The sequence below is a fragment of the Erythrolamprus reginae genome, chromosome 8, assembly GCF_031021105.1.
Source record: "Erythrolamprus reginae isolate rEryReg1 chromosome 8, rEryReg1.hap1, whole genome shotgun sequence".
In the NCBI taxonomy this organism is placed as follows: domain Eukaryota; kingdom Metazoa; phylum Chordata; class Lepidosauria; order Squamata; family Dipsadidae; genus Erythrolamprus; species Erythrolamprus reginae.
Genome location: NC_091957.1, coordinates 14,419,461 through 14,443,909, shown reverse-complemented (window position 1 = coordinate 14,443,909; position 24,449 = coordinate 14,419,461). Strand labels below are relative to the sequence as shown.

The following is a 24,449-nucleotide window of genomic DNA, read 5'->3' as shown; positions in this document are numbered from 1 at the left end:
CCCTTAAACGCCGTAAAGATCAAATTGTAGACATTGGTTAGCTTCACTAGGAACTGCACATACTGCACCTACACGGGTGATGTGGTCCACAGGTAGCCTCTGGGCATGTCTTTGCTAATATAGCTGAGCTTTTCCATCTCCTTGTCCCAATAATATGATTAAAGTGATTTCTGTGTACGCCATCTGGTGAAATTCACGTCCGCAGGCTTCTTATGGCCTCTTTTCTACACACGCTCAGTCTGTGCTGGAAGCTTTAAGAGGGTTTTGTTTAGATTTTACAGATGTTATGATTGCTATTGATTAGTAGGAGGTCATCTGTGACCAATTTGGTTGGTATTGAGACTTGCAGGTTTTGAGACCTTGTGTATGTCCCAGTCCCAACTCTCCAGTGGTTCACATCCAAGACATGATGAAAAACTTTATGTACTGTAGAGTCACCGAGGGCCTAGGGTTCAAATAGCACTTAGATTTTTATACTGATCCACAGTGCTTTACAGCATTCCCCAGGGTGGTTTACAGTGTCAGCATATCTATCTATCTATCTATCTATCTATCTATCTATCTATCTATCTATCTATCTATCTATCTATCTATCTATCATCTTTCTTTCTATCTACCTATCATCTCTCTCTCTCTCTCTCGATCTATCTACCTATCATCTATCTATCTATCTATCTATCTATCTATCTATCTATCTATCTATCTATCTATCCATCATCTATCTATCTATCTATCTATCTATCTATCTATCTATCTATCTATCTATCTATCATCTATCTATCTATCTATCTATCTATCTATCTATCTATCTATCATCTATCTATCTATCATCTATCTATCTATCTATCTATCTATCTATCTATCATCTATCTATCTATCTATCTATCTATCTATCATCTATCTATCTATCATCTATCTATCTATCTATCTATCTATCTATCTATCTATCATCTATCTATCTATCTATCATCTTTCTATCTTTCTATCTATCTATCTATCTATCTATCTATCATCTATCTATCTATCTATCTATCTATCTATCTATCTATCTATCTATCTATCTATCTATCATCTTTCTGTCTTTCTATCTTTCTCTCTCTCTCTATCGATCTATCTACCTATCATCTATCTATCTATCTATCTATCTATCTATCTATCTATCTATCTATCTATCTATCTATCTATATCATCTATCTATCTATCTATCTATCTATCTATCTATCTATCTATCTATCATCTATCTATCTATCATCTATCTATCTATCTATCATCTATCTATCTATCTATCTATCTATCTATCTATCTATCTATCTATCTATCATCTTTCTATCTTTCTATCTTTCTATCTTTCTATCTATCTATCATCTATCTATCTATCATCTATCTATCTATCTATCTATCTATCATCTATCTATCTATCTATCTATCTATCTATCTATCTATCATCTTTCTATCTTTCTATCTTTCTATCTTTCTTTCTTTCTATCTATCTTTCTATCTATCTATCTATCTATCTATCTATCTATCTATCTATCTATCTATCTATCTATCTATCTATCTATCTATCTATCTATTAGATTTGTATGCCGCCCCTCTCCGTAGACTCGGGGCGGCTCACAACAACAATAGAACAATTCAAGACAAATCTAATAATTTAAAAACATGTAAAAAACCCATTATTAAAGCAGACATACACACAAACATACCATACATGAATTGTATAGGCCCGGGGGAGATGTCTCAATTCCTCCTTGCCTGACAGCAGAGGTGGGTTTTAAAGAATTTACGAAAGGCAAGGAGGGTGGGGGCAGTTCTAATCTCAGGGGGAGCTGGTTCCAGAGGGTTGGGGCCACCACAGAGAAGTCTCTTCCCCTGAGACCCGCCAAATGACATTGTTTAGTCGTTTACATGTTTTACACATTTTCCCCAACCATTCTGGCTCCTCATTTTTCTGACCTCGGAAGGAAGGCAGGCTGAGTCAATTCTGAGCCCATCAAGCCTGAATCTCTGGCTGTGGGCAGAGTTTGCCAGCAATGCTGCATTCTAACCGCTGCGCTACCGCGGCAAATCCAGGAAAAGGAGTTTAAACCTATGCCTGATAAATCTCAATAGTATAGACAAAAACCAGTCACATAGCGCCTCCTCCTGGCCAGTAGCATTTATAACATAGAGGGTTTGTTTTTGTTTCTAATCTTCTTATAATTAAATGTTTACACTGCATGATTCGAAGTGACTCTGGGCAATTTTGTAATTTACAGAGAACAATAAAACAATGAAATTATAAAAGCCAAAGGCAAAAGATGGTGAAAACCAGGAAAGAACAACAAAGTATCTTGCACTGTTTAGAAGAGGCCCCTTCAAAGTATGATGGTGGGGGGCTCATTCTATTTATTATTTATTTATTTATTTATTTATTTATTTATTTATTTAGTTAGTTAGTTAGTTAGTTAGTTAGTTAGTTAGTTAGTCAGTCAGTCCAATACACAATGAGGGGTTTTTGTGGGAATAGATCTATATACACATAGTAAAATACATGATGAAGGTTATAGAGGAAATACTCATAGTAAAATATATCTAAGAAATAATAGAAAAGAAGGTATAGTAATAGAGGGCAGGTAGCACTACCAGAGAGAAGGACCACTATCTACCAACTGGCAGATGGCATTACTTAATCAAAGGAGCCCAGAGCGCACCAATCTTGCCAGATTGAATTGCCCGGAAGGATACTACAGGGCACAAGCAGTCCCTTGGGGATCTGGTCCCCACACCTTCAAAGGTAAGGACTGGCATATTGAATTGCAGCTGGAAGAAAATTGGCAGCCGGTGCAGCTCATGGAGCAGAGGTCAGTATCCTCATCACTGCCAGCCCCATTGCACCCATAGTCAACTCACAAGGCTCCACTTCATGGGAAACCCCTCCTAGGAATTCTGTGTTTTTGCGATGCTGCAGGGCAATCCCAGCAGTGCAAAAATGGGCACTTCATTGGCAGTGGAAGTCTGGAGGTGGGGTTTCCCAGAGAGGGGAGCCTCAGCAAAATCGCAGCATCACAAAAACATAGAAGTCCAGAGGTGGGGTTTCGAGGACCTACGTGTTTTTGCGATACTGCAATTTCACTGAGGCTCCCCTCACTGGGAAAGACCACATCCGGACTTCTGTTGCCAGCGAAGCACCCGTTTTTGCGCTGCTGGGATTCCCCTGCAGCATCACAAAAACACGGATATCTGGAGGTGGGGTTTCCCAGGGAGGGGAGCCTCAGGGGAATCCCAGCAGTGCAAAAACGGGTGCTTCGCCTGGCAAAAGGGTGAGTTTTGGGCTCGCATGCATTAATCGCTTTTCCATTGATTCCTATGGGAAACATTGTTTCGTCTTACAGACCTTTCACCTTACAAACCTCATCCCAGAACCAATTAAGTTCGTAAGACAAACTCAATGGAAAAGCGATTAATGCGTGCAAGCCCAAAACTCACCCCTTTTGCCAGCCGAAGCGCCCGTTTTTGCACTGCTGGGATTCCCCTGAGGCTCCCCTCCCTGGGAAACCCCATGTTTTTGTAATACTGCAGGGGAATCCCAACAGGGGAATCCCAGCAGCACAAAAACGGTTGCTTCGCTGGCAACGGAAGTCCGGATGTGGTCTTTCCCAGCGAGGGGAGCCTCAGCGAAATTGCAGCATCGCAAAAACACGGAAGTCCTCAAAACCCCACCTCTGGACTTCTGTGTTTTTGTGATGCTGCGATTTCGCTGAGGCTCCCCTCGCTGGGAAACCCCACCTCCGGACTTCCATTGCCAGTGAAGCACCCGTTTTTGCGCTGCTGGGATTCCCCTGCAGCATCACTGTATCTGAAATAATATAACGACGATCGGTCAGCAGAAAGGATTACACAGTTTTCCTCTTCCTCCTCTCCGGCCACTCAAGTTGGCTTCATCTCCTGGTTCCTTACACGAGGCCTTAAGCTCTACATGAAGCTGGCTTTCTGGGTGAGGAGGAAGAGAAGGATTTTTGTAGCGTGGATGTGGCAGTGCTGATGAGGCAGAGAGTGGGGAAACTAGTCATGGAAATGAAATGGGGGCATTTGGAAATTCTGGGCTGTCTTCACATTGAAGAGTGGAAGGGTACCAGAATGGAGCCCCCTTCTGCCCTTCCCTTCTTGGCCAGTAGAGGCAGTGTGTTGCCTTTTTGGAACCCTTTGATTTGTCTTCTAAATAATGTTCGCGTAGAACTAGTATGCCGTGAGACATGGTCAGGTGTGCCGCGAAGCGAAGCTCAGAGGGGGGAAGGAGGGAGAGAGAAAGACATAGAGGGAGGGAAGGAGGGAGAGAGAAAGAAAGCAAAAAAGAGAGGGAAGAAGGAAGAGAGAAAGAAAGAGGGATGGAGAGAGAAATAGAGCAAAAGGGAGGAAGAGAGAGATTTTTTTTGTCCAAACGTTTTTTAGCTCCCCCCTTTAATGTTCCCCAGGTTTTTGTAAATGTGAATAATGTGCCACGGCTCAAAAAAGGTTGGGAAACACTGGCGTAGAAGCTGCTGCTGCATTACAGAGGAATTTTCCCACCTGCAATTTTGTTTGCAATGGTTTTGCCTGGGAAATTGGGTTATGGATTAACATATTGATGAATGCATACGTTTGCACACCTTAGTTTGGGCATTTCTCTCTCTCTCTCTCTCTCTAAACAAGAGAAAATGCCACTTAACATTGGTATTTAACAGAAACGGGGCCAAAAATGATTCCAATCATTATTCAGTCTGAATTATAATTCTATTGTTTATGTTCTCAAAGTTGCTTTTTGTTTTTAGGTTATTTTTTCTTTTAAATTTGCTTCAGTTCAGTGCTGATATTTGGCTGGTTGATTTCTGTTCTTTTGTAAGAGCCAGTCGGCCATCTGCAATTATTTATTCTTCCTGCCAACCTCCTGGGGGGTCAGACAGCCCAAGAAGTGGGTGGCAGCAGGACTTTCTTTTCTGCCAGCTTCAGAAACAGGGGCCCAGGCCATTGAGAGCGGCCCTGGTGGACACTGGTTGGGGCAGCCACAACCTGAAGGCTGAGAGGTCATCCTAATAGCTGGCACTGTGCTGATCTTCCCCCACCCCCCGGAACTGTTCCTAGTCTAGTCTAGACTAGTCCTAGTCCTGTCCCATTCCCATTCTATTCCCATTCCCTATTCTATTCTATTCTATTCTATTCTATTCTAGTCGAGTCGAGTCGAGTCGAGTCTACTCCCAGTCCCAGTCCTGTCCCCTTCCCATTCTATTCCCATTCCCTATTTTATTCTATTCTAGTCCTAGTCCTAGTCCTGTCCCATTCCCATTCTATTCCCATTCCAATTCCCCATTCTATTCTATTCTATTCTGTGCTCTGCCGTGCTGTGCTGTGAGCCGCCCCAAGTCTACGGAGAGGGGCGGCATATAAATCCAATAAATCTAATCTAATCTAATCTAATCTATTCTAGTCCTCGTCCTAGTCCTGTCCCATTCCCATTCCCATTCCCATTCCCATTCCCATTCTCTATTCTATTCTATTCTATTCTATTCTATTCTATTCTATTCTATTCTATTCCTATTCCTAGTCCTAGTCCTAGTCCTATTCCTGTCCCATTCCCATTCTATTTCCATTCCCATTCCAAATCCCTATTCTGTTCTGTCCTGTCCTGTCCTAGTCCTAGTCCTGTGCCATTCCCATTCTATTCCCATTCTCATTCCCATTCCCTATTCTGTTCTGTTCTGTCCTAGTCCTAGTCCTGTCCCATTCTATTCCCATTCTCATTCCAATTTCCTATTCTATTCCAGTCCTAGTCTTGTCCTGTCCCATTCAATTCCCATTCCAATTTCCTGTTCCTGTTCCATTCCTTCTCATCCAAGAAGCTTCTTCAACTGTGGCAGTGGGGAATGGAAGGATTTATATTCCTCTGCAGAGTTCTCTGAACCAGAGGGGGGTTCCTACCGGTGCGCCCCATTGCGCTGCTCGGATAGCGGCCCGCCATTTGCCCAACTTGCGTGCGACGGCTCCGATGCCATCTTTGGTGGTCCATTGCCAAAAGAATATTGAATTCCTATGAAACCAAACAATTTTGATCAATTTACTGCTCCCGTTACACCTTATTGCAGTCAGGATGCCCTCTTCCATCTTCATTTTTCACTTCAACCAATGTGTGCATCACCTTATATCAGGTGGGAAACAAGTAACTACACATAAATAGATAATATAAAACCCTACATGGCATTGGACCAGAATATCTCTGAGACTGCCTCCTGCCGCACGAATCCCAGTGGCCGATTAGGTCCCACAGGGTGGGCCTTCTCTGGGTCCCATTGACCAAACAATGTCGGCTGACGGGATCCAGGGGAAGAGCCTTCTCAGTGGCAGCCCCGGCCCTCTGGAATCAACTCCCTCCAGAGATTCGAATAGCCCCCGCCCTCCTCGCCTTCCGTAAAATGCTCAAGACCCACTTTTGTCGCCAGGCGTGGGGATAATTACCATCTTTCCCCCTTTTGTTATATTTTTGGCCATACTTCATGATGGATTAGGTTGAATGTGTGTGACTGCATAGCTAGGGGTTTTATTACGTTATTAATGTCTTTTAAATGGATCTAATTTTTTATTGTTAGATTTGTAATAATGTATTGTATTACTGCTATGCTGTGAGCCGCCCCGAGTCTTCGGAGAGGGGCGGCATGCAAATCTAATAAACTATAACTATAAAAAGAAACATCTCTGGGGATGATGATTCTTTGGGGGGCTTTTGCAGCAGGACCCCAAGCTACTAGCCGAACCCTCGGGAATTTCCTTCATACGGTATTATAGTCTCTCTCTCCCCCCACTACTGAGAACCCCCTTTCACTTCTCCAGGGTCTTTCCTTTCCCCCCTGCCCATTTTCTTAGCAATTGTTTCGACCACCAAGTAGCGGGAGTTTTATTTCCTGTGCTGAGAATGGAATCTCTCTTTTCAAAATGCAACTTTCCAAATTGTCTCCGTCACTTCACTACGATCAGAGAGTTGTGGTCGATTCTGTTTGGAGCAATGGAAGGCTTTGAATGGGTGCCACCTCTGTGAGATGCTGGGAGATACCTCTCAAGAGCCCTGAAAAGGGGTTCCTGACCTGATTCCTGATTGCAGAGGTCATGGATGGGGAACCAAAGCTCACGGCTGGAGGAGACACATTTAAATCTGAGATTCTGTGACTCAGCATTGCAAAGACTGAAATTCCGGTCATGCTCAGCTTCCTTGGCATAGACAGCTTAGCTGCAAAACAAACTGGAAAACTGATCCGGGATTTAGGAAAATAGAATAAGAAAAAATAAAAGAAGTAGTAGTACTGCTCTGTGCTAAACTTTGTGGTGACACCTGAAATACTGTACAGTATACAGTTCTCCTTTGCCACAATACCAAAAATATTCCGAGACTCTGGAAAGAGTGCAGAGGGAATAGCCAAGATGATCAGGTGACTGGAGGCTAAAGCATACAATGAATGGCTAACCAAATGAGACTGAAGAGGTCTTGAGTTCTAGGTGACTTTACATCAGGGGTGGGCAATTAATTTTGCCATGGGGCCGCATGAGAAATTGGGATGGTTTTAGAGGGCCGGATTAACATAATTGACTCAGTTCTACCCAATACTCTATATTATTGGGTAGAACTGAGTTAATTATATTATAATTATAAATTATAATTATATATATATATAATATACATATATATATATGTATCAAATGTTTTTAGCTGAAATTTTAAAATTAAGGGAGACTAGGATGGCACCATTTCGGCCTTGTTCTGGCCTCATCAGCTAGCCACACCCTTCCTTACTGGGATTCAATCTGGCAGCCTCTGCCTTGTAAGGCAGAGAGTTAGCAGTTGAGCCACCAGACCTTGATCCCTCCAGCTCTGTACCAGGGAGGGGCTATATGTTTTTTTTTAAATGTCGGATCACCCTGGTATATTGAAGGAACGTCACAGCTCCTTTTTGCCTCTAGGCCCAACCCAGGACCATTTCAAGGCAGTTAATTTATTCATAGCCGACAACTATATTCTTGCACGAAGCTTACAACTTCAGCCTGATGATGGGGAAGTTATCTCAGTTCACCCATGTCTGACGGCAGAGGTGGGTTTTAAGGAGTTTACGAAAGGCAAGGAGGGTGGGGGCAGTTCTAATCTCAGGGGGGAGCTGGTTCCAGAGGGTCGGGGCCGCCACAGAGAAGGCTCTTCCCCTGGGACCCGCCAAATGACATTGTTTAGTCGACGGGAGCCGGAGAAGGCCAACTCTGCGGGACCTAATTGGTCGCTGGGATTCGTGCGGGTTCTTAAGTGCCTGGTTAGATTAAATGGTTCACCAAATCGGTTGGCAGCTGGTGTCTGACTGATAAAATATAGTGACCTTCAGTCACACGTAGAGAGGATGGGAATTGACTGAGAAGACATAGCTGGAGGCATTAATAAAACATTGGTAAGCGGTTTCTGTTGAGCGCAAATGTGCTCCTTGGCAGCAGCGCGATACCTGGGTTATCTTCCAGAGCAGATGGAAGGTCATTGAAAGGATTTTCTGGCATTCTATGTTGCCTACAGAATAAATTTCTCCAACTCTTCAGCTTCAAGTGAAAAGTTTGGGACAAAAAAAATTGGAGCTGCTTGCGTGCACAGCAAATAGCAAATAAAATTCTGTACAAAGAAAAATTACTCTGTGATTAAAAATAAATAAATAAAACTGAACTGGAGCAAGATGCAAATGCAGAGTTTCTTTGGAGTAGGTGCTTTGCTATGCAAGAACATTAGGAGAATCTGAGCCTGTGGCTCTGATAGCCCCCCCTCCCCACTTCTCCAGATACTTTGGAATGCCTTCTGGGTGAGGGTGCAGCAAGCAGGGGGTGAACTATATGGCCTCAAGGTGTCTGGTAATTTGAAGATTGTGGCGGAAGCTGGAAACAGTCTTCAGTATTATACATGAAAATCCCAGATCTTTTTAATGATGGAGTAATTTTTCTTCTGAACTCTCAGGCCAGTCTTTAATTTCTGAGAAGAGGTTGCACAAGTTTTCCACACAGTAGAAAACTTTAGTTTATCGTTACCTATATTCTTTAATGTTACCAAAGAAGTCTCCGAGTCTGCAGAGAGGGGCGGCATACAAATCCAATAAATAAATAAATAAAATAAATAAATAAAAAGAAGTTGAAAGGGTCCCTGGAGGCCTTCTAGTCCAACCCCCCTGCCTGAGCAAGAGAGATGTGGATAAAAGTCCCCAAACTTGGAATGTGAAACAATGCCGTCTGGCGGGACCCAGGGGAAGAGCCTTCTCTGTGGTGGCCCCGGCCCTCTGGAATCAGCTCCCCCTGGAGATTAGGACTGCCCCCACCCTCCTTGCCTTTCGCAAACTTTTGAAAACTCATCTATGTCGCCAGGCATGGAGGAATTGATATATCCTTAGCTGCCTTTGGTTTTATGGATGGTGTGTTTGGGCTGTATGACTGTTTTAATAGGGGTTTTTTAAAGACTGTTTTAACATTGGATTTGTATATGATGTTTTATTGTTGTGAGCCGCTCCGAGTGCTCAGAGAGGGGCAGCATACAAACCTAATAAATAATAATAATAATAATAATAATAATAATAATAATAATAATTATTATTATTATTATTATTATTATTATTATTATTATTATTATTATTATTATTATTATTATTATTATAATATGCACACACACAGTTTGGCTGCCAGCAGTCTGAGGAGCTGAGCTTGTAAGGCACTGAATTGTCCCCATTTTGACTTAGCTGGTGCAACTTTACTCCACGGACTGCATTGGTTGCCGATTAGTTTCCGGACACAATTCAAAGTGTTGGCTATGACCTACAAAGCCCTACATGGCATCGGGCCAGATTACCTCCAACACTACCTCCTGCCGCATGAATCCCAGGTCCCGGTCAGGTCCCACAGAATCGGCCTTCTCAAGGTCCTGTCAACCAGACAATGTCATTTGGCGGGGCCTAGGGGAAGAGCCTTCTCCGTGCGGGCCCCGGCCCTCTGGAATCAGCTCTTCCCAGAGATTCGCACTGCCCCCACCCTACTCACCTTCCCTAAAAGTTTAAAGACCTACTGATGCCGCCAGACTTGAGGCCATTAGATCCTATGCTGCAACATCCTGCCTGTCAACAACTACTTCAGCTTCAACCACAATAACACAAGAGCACGCAACAGGTTCAAACTTAATATCAACCGCTCCAAAATTGACTGTAAAAAATATGACTTTTAGCAACCGAGTTGTTGAAGCATGTAACTCATTACCAGACTCCGTGGTGTCAACCCCCAAAATTTTCCCCTTAGACTTTCCACGGTTGACTTCTCCAGATTCCTTAGAGGTCAGTAAGGGGTGAGCATAAGTGCACTAGTGTGCCTTCCGTCCCCTGTCCAATTGTCTCTCCTATATTTTATATATCTTTTCTCCCATCCATATATCCTTCCTCTACTCTTCATTGATGTATTCTATTCTCATATCTCTTCTTCTATCCCTTCCCTGATATTTACTACTACACGTTTTTATTCTCCTTAACTTTCAATGTGTATTGGACAAAATAAATAAATAAATAAATAAATGAATGAATGAATGAAGGAAGGAAGGAAGGAAGAAAGAAAGAAAGAAAGAAAGGTGGCATTCAAATCAAATCAAATCAAATCAATAAAATAAAATAAAATAAAATAAAATAAAATAAAATAAAATAAAATAATTAATAAATAAATAAATAAATAAATAAATATAATAATAATAATAATAATAATAATAATAATAATCTTGTTCCGTCCTGACATAACTATCCTGAGACAGCCATGCCCAGCAAGCGGCATTGAGCCAGCCATGACCACCTAGTCCCATGACCCGGCAATGACTCCCCAGCCACATCCACCTATGAGTCGTCATAGCCTTACATGCAACTGCCCCTTTGTGGGCAACCTGATGTGGCCCCCCAACGAAATTGCGTTTGATGTTTCTGCACATTTAGCTTCAAGAGCCAAAACAAAATCCAGCGAGCGAATGTTCAATGGAGTTGCACAATCACCCTGGAAGCCTGCAGAGCCTCCCAATTAAGAGCCTGTGGTTTTGGGTTTTTTTCCTCCAAAAGTCTAGACAGGAAGTTCTGTTTTTGAACCTCTCCATGTGGAACGTCTCTTGTTCTGAATTCCCCCCTTTGGGCTTTAAAGAGTTTCAAGCTTCCAGGTCTACAGAGTCAATGCAGGAAACGATTACTGTACATTCTCTCCCCCATTTGCAGTGTGTGCTCTTGCTGTGTTTAACTGAAAAAAACCCTTCCCTCCCCTTCTTTCCTTGGCTCGAGAGTCTGTGGAGGGGGAGAGGATGGCCTGGGGATAGTGGTGGAAGAGACGGTGCTCTTCTCTAGCCTTCATCTTATTTAATTTATTTATTTATTTATTTGTCAAACAAGTATAGAAACATAGAAACATAGAAGACTGACGGCAGAAAAAGACCTCATGATCCATCTAGTCTGCCCTTATACTATTTCCTGTATTTTTATCTTAGGATGGATATATATTTATCCAAGGCATGTTTAAATTCAGTTACTGTGGATTTACCAACCATGTCTGCTAGAAGTTTGTTCCAAGGATCTACTACTGTTTCAGTAAAATAATATTTTCTCATGTTGCTTTTGATCTTTCCCCCAACTAACTTCAGATTGTGTCCCTTTGTTCTTGTGTTCATTTTCCTATTAAAAACACTTCCCTGAACCTTATTTAACCCTTTGACATGTTTAAATGTTTCGATCATGTCCCCCCTTTTCCTTCTGTCCTCCAGACTATACAGATTGAGTTCATTAAGTCTTTCCTGATACGTTTTATGCTTAAGACCTTCCACCATTCTTGTAGCCCGTCTTTGGACCCGTTCAATTTTGTCAATATCTTTTTGTAGGTGAGGTCTCCAGAACTGAACACAATATTCCAAATGTGGTCTCACCAGCGCTCTATATAGCAGCATCACAATCTCCCTCTTCCTGCTTGTTATACCTCTAGCTATGCAGCCAAGCATCCTACTTGCTTTTCCTACCGCCTGACCACACTGCTCACCCATTTTGAGACTGTCAAAAATCACTACCCCTAAATCCTTCTCTTCTGAAGTTTTTGCTAACACAGAACTGCCAATACAATACTCAGATTGAGGATTCCTTTTCCCCAAGTGCATTATTTTACATTTGGAAACATTAAACTGCAGTTTCCATTGCTTTGACCATTTATCTAGTAAAGCTAAATCATTTACCATATTACAGACGCCTCCAGGAATATCAACCCTGTTGCACACTCTAGAGTCATCGGCAAATAGGCAAACCTTCCCCACCAAACCTTCCCCTATGTCACTCACAAACATATTAAAAAGAATAGGACCCAGAACAGTGTTATAGTATTATAGTACATATTAACCTAACCTAACCTAACATAAGTAGAACGTAGTAATAGAAAGGATAAAAAGACAATAGGACAGGGACATTAGGCACAAAAGTGCACTTATGCACGCCCCTTACAGACCTCTTAGAAAAGGGGAGAGGTCAATTCTTGATAATGTAAGGTTGAAGATTTTGGGGTTGGGGGAAGCAACAACAGAGTCAGGTAATGAGTTCCAGGCAGCGACCACTCTATTGCTGAAATCGTATTTTCTGCAGTCAAGTTTGGAGCAATTTACATTCAGTTTGTATCTATTATGTGCTCTTGTGTCGTTGTTGTTAAAGGTGGAGTAGTCACTAACAGGGAGTACATTATGATGTATGATTTTATGAACAACAGTTAAATCAGTTCGGAGGTGACGTAGTTGTAAAATGCTTTCAAAGGAAACCTTCTGTGTAAAGAGAGGAATTTGCCCTCAGCAGGGCCCAAGCCTTGAACCTCCTCTGGGGATTCCTTCAGAGCTTCAAGCTGAACACGCTCTGGCAGCCCCTGGAGGGCAAGGCCTGCTGTCCCTGTGTTCTCTTGACACAGGTCCCAGGCTGGAGAGCTTGGGAAGATGAGACCCCCCCCCGAATGGAGACAATCGGTTCCCCTGTAAGAGCCCAACACACACAGTTGGCAAAACTCCAGATACTTTGTGAGGTAGTGAAGCTGGGATGTAACTGAATAGATTTTGCTTTAGTTGGACAGAACTCAGGTCTTCAGAATGCAGTTGGGAGAGCTGTATGTCTTCTATTTCAACTTATTTTGCTGTCTGGGGTATTTTGCATCCACCCAGAACTCAAAGGTTCTGGGTGGATGCATATGAGACTCACACTAGGTCATCTTCTACTCTTGTGTAATTGACCACGCATGAATGTTCGCAGTACAGCAATACTAGTGAGACTTTGGGCCAGTCTCCCTCTCTCCCTCTCTCCCCCCTCCCTCCCTTCCTCCCTGAAGCAGTATACAGTGATACCTCGTCTTACAAACCCCTCGTCATACAAACTTTTCGAGATACAAACACAGGGTTTAAGATTTTTTTGCCTCTTCTTCCAAACTATTTTCACCTTACAAACCCAAGCCGCTGCCTCTGGCATACCCCGCCTCCGGAATTCTGTTGCTAGTGAAGCGCCCATTTTTGCGCTGCTGGGATTTCCCTGAGGCTTCCCTCCATGGGAAACACCATCTCTGGACTTCCATGTTTTTGCGATGCTGCAGAGGAATCCCAACAGTGCAAAAACGGGCGCTTTGCTGGCAACGGAAGTCCGGAGGTGGGGTTTCCCAGCGAGGGGAGCCTCAGTGAAATCGCAGCATCACAAAAACACAGAAGTCCAGAGGTGGGGTTTCGAGGAGTTCCGTGTTTTTGCGATGCTGCAATTTCGCTGAGGCTCCCCTTGCTGGGAAACCCCTCCTCTGGACTTCCGTTGACAGCAAAGTGCCTGTTTTTGCGCTGCCGGGATTCCCCTGCTGGGATTCCCCTGCGGCATCACAAAAACACAGAAGTCTGGAGGTGGGGTTTCCCATGGAGGGGAGCCTCAGCGGAATCGCAGCAGTGCAAAAACGGGCGCTTCGACTGGCAAAAGGGGTGAATTTTGGGCTTAATAATAATAATATATTAGATTTGTATGCCGCCCCTCTCCGAAGACTTGGGCTTGCACGCATTAATTGCTTTTCCATTGATTCCTATGGGAAACATTGTTTCGTCTTACAAACTTTTCACTTTACAAACCTCGTCCTGGAACCAATTAAGTTTGTAAGACGAGGTATCACTGTATAAGTCTTCAGTGCTATTGCTGTTGGTGGGAACAGAAGAAAACTTGGCTGTTTTCCCCATCTTCTCTTCAAGAAGCTGAGCATCACAAGCAGATGTTTGTCTCACAGACATTGTTTGAAACCCTTGTCTCTGCCTGTGATTGATGGTCAATCTTGATCTGGACTCTGAATGTGAGCAGGGAGATCAGGGTTGTCCTTGTGTCTGCTTGTTGGTACGTGGAATAGACAGCATTCATCAGCAGCAAAGCATGGAAGAAGACCGTGCAGCTCCTCTCTACCACACTGGCTGGCCACTAAGGGGATTTGGGGCCAAGTCATTGTGAAAGAAGACTCCTGGGCTGCATCTTGGACGTGTGTCTGGCAGGGCTGACCGCTCTCTCCCTTTCCAGCTTCTCAGCTTGGACAACAGGATGAAAAATAGTTGCAGTATCTAATCTTGCCTCAGTCAGATTATCTGTGAGGAACATACAGACCATTGCTTTTTGCCAACTGGACCTCAGACGTTACTTCAGTTGGCAGCATTTCGAAAAAGTCCTTTGGTTGACCTTCCCGCTGTGAATCAGAGGCTTGTTTGAGGCTCATTAATATACACCCCTGTTTTTTCTTCAGGGTTGCTTTATCAGTTGCTCTGCTGAGAGTCAAACTGCTTGTAGTCTGGAGTCATCATTATAATTTAATGACCCCATAATCTCTTGCAGGGTGGGGTTTGGCTGCTGAATGGAGCTAGCAGAGCATTTAACGGCCGGATGCCCTTCCTGTCACCAATCTGAAGTTTTGTTCAGCAGATATATTCTCATTTTGCTGAGAGAGAGAAATATCTGCCTCTGTCTAGGATCGAACGTATAGCCTCTTGATTGTGAGGTGAGAGCTTCACCTCTAGGTCACCATAAAACTCTCATTTGCTTTCTGGAGTGGTCAGGCAGTAATGAGTGGCTTGACTGCAGGCAGAGTTCAAAAGAGGCCAAGAAGAGGCTCCATTTTAAAGAGAAGTATTATTATTATTATTATTATTATTATTATTATTATTATTATTATTATTATTATTATTTAGATTTGTATGCCGCCCCTCTCCGCAGACTCGGGGCGGCTCACGACAATAATAAAACAATGTACAAAGAACAAATCTAATATTTAAAAAATATATCTAAAAACTCATTATTTAAAAAAACATACAACACAAGCATACCGTACATAAAACTATATAGGCCTGGGGGAGATGTCTCAATTCACCCATGGCTGACGGCAGAGGTGGGTTTTAAGGAGTTTGCGAAAGGCAAGGAGGGTGGGGGCAGTTCTAATCTCAAGGTGGAGCTGGTCCCAGTGGGTCGGGGCCACCACAGAGAAGGCTCTTCCCCTGGGACCCGCCAAGCGACATTGTTTAGTCGACGGGACCCAGAGAAGGCCAACTCTGTGGGACCTAATCGATCGCTGGGATTTGTGCAGCAGAAGGCGGTCCCAGAGATATTCTGGTCCAACGCCATGAAGGGCTTTATAGGTCAAAACCAACACTTTGAATTGTGACCGGAAATTGATCGGCAACCAATGCAGACTGCGGAGTGTTGGTGTAACATGGGCATACCTTGGGAAGCCCATGATTGCTCTCGCAGCTGCATTTTGCACAATCTGAAGTTTCCAAACACTCTTCAAAGGTAGCCCCATGTAGAGAGCATTACAGTAGTCAAACCTCGAAGTGATGAGGGCATGAGTGACTGTGAGCAGTGACTCCTGGTCCAGATAGGGCCACAACTGGTGCACCAGGGGAACCTGGGCAAACGCCCCCCTTGCCACAGCTGAAAGATGGTTCTCTTATACAGGATCCAAGTCAAGCAGAATTCAATGTTTCATCCTTTTCTCCCGCTAAGATATTTGCTCTGCAAAGATCGGCAAGGTTCCTGTGATGCTCAGGAGCCTTTATTCATTTAAGGAAAAGCTTTATTAAGTAGGTCATCAAACCTAGCCCTTCCTGGAGCCTCGAGCCTCAGGTGGGAACCAATGAGGCAGTTGGGGAGGCTTCCTCTTGTTGATGGAAATGTTCCCTCTAGTCAGCTTGGCCAAGAGAGCCAGGGAAGAATTAAGCCCATCCAATTTCTCAGGGATGGAAAATAATTCTTGGAAAGTTTAAAGTTATGATTTTAGCTGTTAATTTAGCCGGCTCGTCATCAAGTTGGCATAATTTGGTCTAACAGAAGGCTGCTCAGAAATAGATCATTTATTTATAAGATTTTTTAAAAGGCTGCCCATCTCAACAAGCAGCTTTATTTGAAATCAAAGCTAGAATATATTAAACCAGAAGCACGTTGTCAGATAATCTACATCATTCAGTCTAGACCATAGCCGTGGGTGGTACTGCTGCAGAGATGGGATGGAGAGCAAGTCCCCTCCATTGGATTTATTGGAGGGACAGAAACAACAGGACAAAGGTGGACCTTTGGATGGCCAAACCCATGAAGAACTTGATGGCTGATAACCAGCAACTTGAATTGCACTTGGAAACTCCTTGGCAAACTCTGTAGCCAAGGGTTGTTCCAGAGTGTATATTGAGGCATTTCCATAACTCTTTGGCTCATTAACCTTCTGGGCCAGTTGGAGCTTCCAAATGATTTTCCAAGACTGCACCACTAGAGTTCATTGCAATAGCCTAGGTGCAAGGGGATGTGAGAAGAACATGTTTATTTTTACGTGAAAGGACCTCCCTTTGCTTGCAGTGCCACTGCGGTGTCCTTTTTCGTAAAAATAACAATGTTTATTTTTACGTGAAGACCTCCCTTTGAAGGAGCTGGGGAATCCCTCCCACGAAGAGATTCTGGGGGCGGAGCTTTGACATCACCGGCAGGTTGCTAAGGATGCCAAGGTATTCACTTCCTGGATTCCATGGAATCCAGGAAGTGATCACCTTGGCGTCCTTAGCAACCTGCCGGTGATGTCAAAGCTCCGCCCCCCGGAATATCTTCGTGGGAGGGATACCCCGTTCGGGTTCGAGTTCGGGTTTGGTTCGGGTTTGGCCGAATTTTGCGTAAAGTTCGTCTGAACTTGCTGAACCTGAACACTGTTGGGTTCGCCCATCACTAACCCTGCTGCCTACCTCTTTCCATGTGGACATAGACCCATTGAGGACTACTCGTTGGGTGCGATTGGTCAACCAATTTTCAATCCATCTTATGTTACTGTCAATCCCACTCTTTATTTTGCAGAGTAGTAGGTTGTGGTCCACCTTATCGAATGCTTTGCTAAAGTCTAGGCGTATTAAGTCCCCTGTGTTTCTCTGGTCAATTGATTTGGTTACAGTGTCTAAGAATGAGATGAGGTTGGTTTGGCATGGTTTGTTTTTGACAAATCCATGTTGGCTGGTGGTTATTACGTTCGACTCAAGGTGGTGACAGATCTAGGACTGATGGAGTATGCTAATGGCCATAGGCCACTTGCAGCCCCCGCCCACCCCAATCCCCGGGCCCTGGCAGCCGCCTTGTCATGATTCTTTCTGCTTTCCTTTCCAGGTGTTGATGGGGAAGAGGTCGGATGACCGCGGGGACTGTGGTCATCACCGGCGGAATATTAGCAACTGTTATCTTACTGTGTATTATAGCTGTTCTCTGCTACTGCAGGCTCCAGGTAATGGGTTCATTTTGCTTCACAACATGTGGGTTTTTAAATTATTTATTATTAAACTTGTATGCCCGGGATGGGGAAGAGCTGTTGTGTTACAAGCATTCTCTGTCGTTTTTCTTAGTATTTGGGGGATGCCTGCTTTTATGTGGCCAGGATTTTGCATGGTCAGAAACCAGACTAGGTTTGTGTAGGAATTCACAGAGAATGGTGTTTGTGTGTGAGATAATGCGGGAGGGATGACTGAGGAACGTGATTTCATACATGTTTATTATATCATAAGATTAGATTCACCAGTTTGCTCTTTCCCTGTGGAACCCTCTGCACATGGGCTCTGCCAGTGGAGTGAAGGCTTCCCTTGCCAGTTGCCCAAAATGTCTTGCACAATTGCCAAAAGCTGAGATTTTGCTGGTGCATGGCTTTGGAGTACTTCTGGCAGTCTAAGGAATGTGAAGCTTGTGCAAGGCAAGCTCTTCTCTTCCAGTGGCATCTATAAAAGGGGATCCCTTAGAACAGGGGTCTCCAACTGTTCTGCCAGTGTGTCTCAACCGCCTGTAATTACAGGGTAATTAGTCCAGGAAGACACACACCACACGATAAAAGGAAAACCCAAAACTTTTTATCAACAGAAAAACAGAAACAGCTCCCTTTTTAAATGTCAAAGGGATTTTCTGGTACACACAAAGCACAGGTTAAATGCAGTCCAATTGCTCACCCAATAACTGGGAAATTGAGTCCAATTCTAAAGTCCAGAGAGTCCATACACAAAATCCTGAACAGCAAAAACCACGATCTTGATGAAACAATGAATCAAATAAACTGCCATGAGGCTAAAACACCAGGCTGCACTTTTATCTGTAGCACTAATTACAGCAGCCTCATCCAACCACAGGTGGCCTCATTTTCTCTTGTAATAATCCTTCAGTTGTTGTCTCCTATGCATAACTCTACGCATGGGTGGATGTGTCATTAATTCTTGTTCAGAATCCAGGGATGATACAGATGACTGATCTCCTCCTGGGCTGCCTGCCAAACTTCCCTATTCCCTGTCACTCACGCTTCCTTGGTCATAGGAGACTTCATCAGCAGATTCTACTGGAAGCAAAACAGGCCTGTGGCATGTGGATGTTTCCCCCACCTCCACCTCCACATTCCTTGGGGCAGGAGCTGGGCTAGAGCTAACCACAACACCAACCTTGGCAACTTTAAGCCTAGAGGAGTTCAACTCTCAGAATTCAGTATCACTGTACTAAGAAATTCACTTATGCAAATCTGGAAAGAAATAAAAAAACAACACTGTCCAAAAATACCAGAATGGGTTTCACCAATAGATTAGATTAGATTAGATTTATTAGATTTATATGCCGCCCCTCTCCGTAGACTCGGGGCGGCTCACAACAATGGTAAACAAAACATAGTAACAAATCTAATATTTCACAATCTAAATTACAGTTTTAAGTTAAAAAATCCAAAAGAGCCATCCATATGTAATACCATCCATATGTAATACAATTAGAAAACACAATTAGATACAAAGAATTATTAGATGATCAACTAAATTTAAGATCAAAGGAAGATTTTGAAAAAAAACAAAGGTAAATTACTGGATTGGTGGATTTATTTCCAAATAAAAGAGGCTTATCAAAAAGACAAGAAAGGACAAGGATTTCAAGTGGGAAGGGGAGGTCCAGACAGGACACTCTTGGGAAGTGAGGAAAATTAATTGGTAAAACATATAATTTTTTAATCAGATACTGTTGTGGTTAGCTCTGGCCCAGCTCCTGCCCTAAGGACTGTGGATGTGCTGATGAAGGCTCCTCTGACCAAGAAGACATGAGTGACAGGGAGGAGGAGAGTGTGACAGACAGCTCAGAAGGAGATCAATTATCTAGCTCCTCCCTGGATTCGGAACAAGAGTTAATGATACAGCCACACATGCGGAGAGCGATGCATAGGCAGCAACAACTGAGAGATTATTATCAAAGAAAATGAGGCCACCTGTGGTTGGGTGGGACTGTGGTAATTAGTGAGGCTGCTATAAATAGCAGTCTTTGGCTTTGACCATTGTGGAGGATTATCTGATGGTTGTGTTTCATGCCTGCCTTGCTGACTTCGACCTTTGTGTGCTGATTTTTCCACGCTTTGAAACTAAACCAGAGCAAAGTGTGTTTCACTATGTGAAAGAAGAAGGACTGTGAATTGCCTCACAGCTGCAAGCTAAGTATCTCAGAACTGATAAGGGACTTGTACAAATTATCAGTTTGTTTGGAGATGAGTGCTCTTTGCTATATAAAAAGAGTGCTTAGTTTATTTGAATTTTCGGGATAAAGAACATTGTTTTGAATTTTCAAACGTGTGTGTGTCTGAAATTTGTATCTGTGAATTTTCGGGAGGATTCTACCAGAGAGCTTGACAGAACAGATACAAAGCAGATGTGGAAATTGTAAAGGATATTATGATAAGTTGGGAAAAAAAATTGGGTATTCAATTCAATTAGACAAATGGGAAAGACTTTGAACTGTCTGGACAAGTACGATATTTGATTATTCATATTCTAACAGAGGCAAGGATAATATATGCTCAACAGTGGAAATCCGATAGAATACCAGAAGAAGGGATGGTAATGGAAAAGGTGGTGGATTGCGCAGAGATGGATATGCTGTCAAAGAAGCTAGAAGGGAAAGAAGACTCAGAATATGATAAGATATGGGAATTTTTTAAATAATTAGCTAGAGGAAAGAAAAGATAAAAGATCAGAAATTACATAAAAAGATAATCCAAGAAATTAATAAATAAAATTCAAAAATAAATATGCAAATATGTAAAAATGCAAAGCATTGCGTTAACAAAAAATAAGGTAAAAATGGAAAATTCTCTGAAATTCTGAATGAGCAGGGAATATAAATATGTTTTTTTCTTTGTTTTGTTTGTCATTGTTATACTTGTGTATGTATAAAAATTTTAAAAAACGGTTTCTCTTTTTCAGTATTACTGTTGCAAGAAGGATGAGTCAGAAGAAGATGGTGATGAGCCCGACTTCCCTGCGGATTCGCACATCCCCCCCCTGCATTGCAACCGTAATGTGGCTCTGACCAATGGCCCTTCCTTGTACCGCTCCCCCTACAAGAAGCCCTCCCAGTCACGGACTGGCTGCCGTAGCTGCTCCCAGTATGAGCCTCCGACGTTCTTCCTGCAGGAGCCCGAAGAGGAAGTGCGCAACGGGGGAGACCTGGTCAACTACAAGGCCATCAGCCAAGAAGACCTGGAGCTGCCCATCGGCCTGAGCAGTGGCCTCCAGGCCCTCAACCCCAACCGGCTCTCTGCCATGCGCGAAGCCTTCTCCCGCAGCCGCAGCATCAGCACGGATGTCTGACCAGCCTGGCTGAAGCGGCCTCGTCCCCCATCGGCTCGCAGGCTCGGCCAAAGGCTGAAGGTAACTTCTGCTTCCCAGCCTCCTCCTCCTCCTCCTCTCTCATCTTGTATCAGTGGGGCCAGGAGCATGGCTGTCTTGGTAGAAGTAATCTGTTTTCTAAGCCCCCGTCAAAGCAGCTCTTCCTTTCTTCCTGTAGGTCAGGTTTTTGATACAGGACATCCTTTTGTATGAATATGCAAACTGGTTTGCCATTCTTCAGCCTGCACAAGGTGTTGCCTCTGCTTTTCCGATGGGGGTCGGGGTGGGGTGAGGGGGGGTGAGGGAGAAGGCTGGAACTGAGCCAGAAGCAGAGCCGGATGTTTTTGAAAATTGCTCAATATGAATCCAGGCTATTCCCCTCTTCCCTGCAATGTCCCCACCAATACATCCAGTCTGCACTACGAAGCCTCGCAGTGTTCCCCCCCCATAGACCCTCCCTTCCCCTGGTTGCTATCCAAGAGGTATTTTTAATGATGGAAGAAACATAGCAGGAATGTGGCTAGGAACCCCGTTCACCACATCTAATTGAGATGAGCTTTAGTTTGGGTCTGGCCTCGCTTGTCTCTGCCATGCGGGTCCTGGCCTGTGTTTTGTTGCCCAGGGAGGGTGGAGGGCTGCCGAGGACCCTGAAGGCTGGCATCTGGGGAGGGAGGGACAGGACTTTCCCCTGTTTGAATGGTGGTGTTGCCCACTCAGGACTCCCCGTCTCACCTGCAATGAAAAACATCAGTGCTTTTGCCAGGCAGGCCAGAGGTCACTCTGCTGTGCTCTGGGCCTCTTGTGCTTAATCCTCCATTCCAGGTTCCCTTCTGAGTGCCCAGAAGGCAGGTGCCCAGGGATGCTGGGCATGGGGTCTTCCTTTTCTTTGGGACAGAAAGGCTGTAGCTGGGAGACCCCCCCCGGCAGTTAAATTAATGCAGCGACATTCACCGTGGCAAGCTGTCAGGGAAGGCAGCTCCCTTCAACCTGCCTCTAGGAAAGTTGGGGGCAGGCGGGTGAGGGTTGGTCTGGCTAGATGGGATGTCAGCAGGGAGATAAGACTTAAAAGGCAACGAGACAGATAGCCCTTAGAGGCTACCTGAGTAGAGAAGGCTAGTCCACCCCTGTGCTCCCCCAGCCCTTTGGGTCTGGAGGCAGCAGTGGGATGGAGACTGACCAGAGGAAAATTTGGGGTCCATTTGGGATCTGACAGTGTGTTCAGGTAGCTTGCAAAGCTGGCACTCGCGAGTTAGGTGCTGTGGATGATGGGAGTCCAAATGAAGAGTTTCTTTCACAGTATTTAAGAAAATTATTTAACAACCTTAAGAAAAGAGGGGAGGGGAGTTCTCCAACTATTTCATGGCCCACAATGGGAATTCGACCTGTGGAAGAATACCAGTTTAGGCACTTTGAGTTCAACCTGTTCAAACTCCTCTGGAGCAGGCACAGGGCATGAGAGCCCAAGAGGCAAAGGGCTGTTTGACCAGGAACAGAAATGGGTGCCAGTTCGGTGTCAGTAGCGCCATTGATCCAGGTGGGTTTTTCCCATCTAATTCGAAATTCATGTCTTGCTTTGGCTGCATCCAATAAAATGCATTCATGTTGGTCTTCAGTGAATCTGTAACTAGTTGCTGCTTCCACAAAACTATTTTGTATAATTCTTAAAATTTGTATTGGTTTCAGTGGCACTCTTAAAAATGCTACGATTTGTTGCTTATAAGTATGGCTATTTTCCCCTTTATATATCTTTGGAATAAATTCAAACTGTTTCATGAATTTTCATTTACCTTTACTTGTGATAAACATGTACAGGACTTCTGGATTCCAAAAGTAAATTAAAAAAAATAAATAAAACCTTACCTTGTTACCAAATGAAGTGTTTCTTTCACAGTATTTAAGAAAATTATTTAATAACTTTAAGAAAAGAGGGGAGAAACATAGAAACATAGAAGTCTGACGGCAGAAAAAGACCTCATGGTCCATCTAGTCTGCCCTTATACTATTTTCTGTATTTTATCTTAGGATGGATATATGTTTATCCCAGGCATGTTTAAATTCAGTTACTGTGGATTTATCTACTACGTCTGTTGGAAGTTTGTTCCAAGGATCTACTACTCTTTCAGTAAAATAATATTTTCTCATGTTGCTTTTGATCTTTCCCCCAACTAACTTCAGATTGTGTCCCCTTGTTCTTGTGTTCACTTTCCTATTAAAAACACTTCCCTCCTGGACCTTATTTAACCCTTTAATATATTTAAATGTTTCGATCATGTCCCCCCTTTTCTTTCTGTCCTCCAGACTATACAGATTGAGTTCATTAAGTCTTTCCTGATACGTTTTATGCTTAAGACCTTCCACCATTCTCGTAGCCCGTCTTTGGACCCGTTCAATTTTGTCAATATCTTTTTGTAGGTGAGGTCTCCAGAACTGAACACAGTATTCCAAATGTGGTCTCACCAGCACTCTATATAGCGGGATCATAATCTCCCTCTTCCTGCTTGTTATACCTCTAGCTATGCAGCCAAGCATCCTACTTGCTTTCCCTACCACCTGACTGCACTGTTGGGGAGTGTTCCAACTCCACAAACATGGAGGGGGCAAAAGGGGAAGAGCCCTTTTAAAATGGGGATATAAGAAACGGGAGGCACCAATTTCTCCTCTTAAAATTCCTGCATCTCCCCCGACCCCTGAATCCTGGCCCTCCACCCACCGTCTTTGGAATGTGGCATTGAGATGCCACGCCGGCCTTCACTCAGTGCCTTCTTTTACTGCACCAAAGTCAATGATCCCACCCCCCTTTTCCCTTACTTTGCCCCACTATCCACGTTCCTTTCCTAATTTCCCCAATACTGGAAGTTTTCTTCTAGAGTACAGTGATACCTCTACCTAAGAACGGCTCTACTTAAGAACTTTTCTAGATAAGAACCGGGTGTTCAAGATTTTTTTGTCTCTTCTTAAGAACCATTTTCTACTTAAGAATCCGAGCCCAGAAAAATTTCCCAGGAAATTTGAGAGCGGCCATTCCCCTTTTAATCCCAGCCATCTCGGGCTTTTCTGGGCTGCCAAAAGAGCCTTTCAGTGGTGCTTAAGGAGGCTTTGGCAGTCCAGAGCGAATGAAGCATTTTCCTTTCTCTGGACGCTTGGAGAGAGAATAAACCTCCTCTCCCACCCAAATTCCAAGCTTTTATTTCTTTCCTAATGGGTTTGCACACATTATTTGCTTTTACATTGATTCCTACGGGAAAAATTGCTTCTACTTACAAACATTTCTACTTAT

General features: G+C 43.7%; 1 protein-coding gene across 1 annotated transcript in view; it reads left to right on the top strand.

Moving 5' to 3' along the window:
• The window catches only part of FAM163B (family with sequence similarity 163 member B), a 37,678-nt gene extending 14,634 nt beyond the window's left edge, over positions 1 to 23,044 (top strand). The window contains exons 2-3 of the mRNA XM_070758912.1: positions 17,673 to 17,787; positions 20,768 to 23,044. Coding sequence (XP_070615013.1) covers positions 17,695 to 17,787; positions 20,768 to 21,154 — 480 coding nt within the window. The 5' untranslated portion in view covers positions 17,673 to 17,694 and the 3' untranslated portion in view covers positions 21,155 to 23,044. The remainder of the gene's footprint in view (positions 1 to 17,672; positions 17,788 to 20,767) is intronic.
• Positions 23,045 to 24,449: the final 1,405 nt, after the last annotated feature.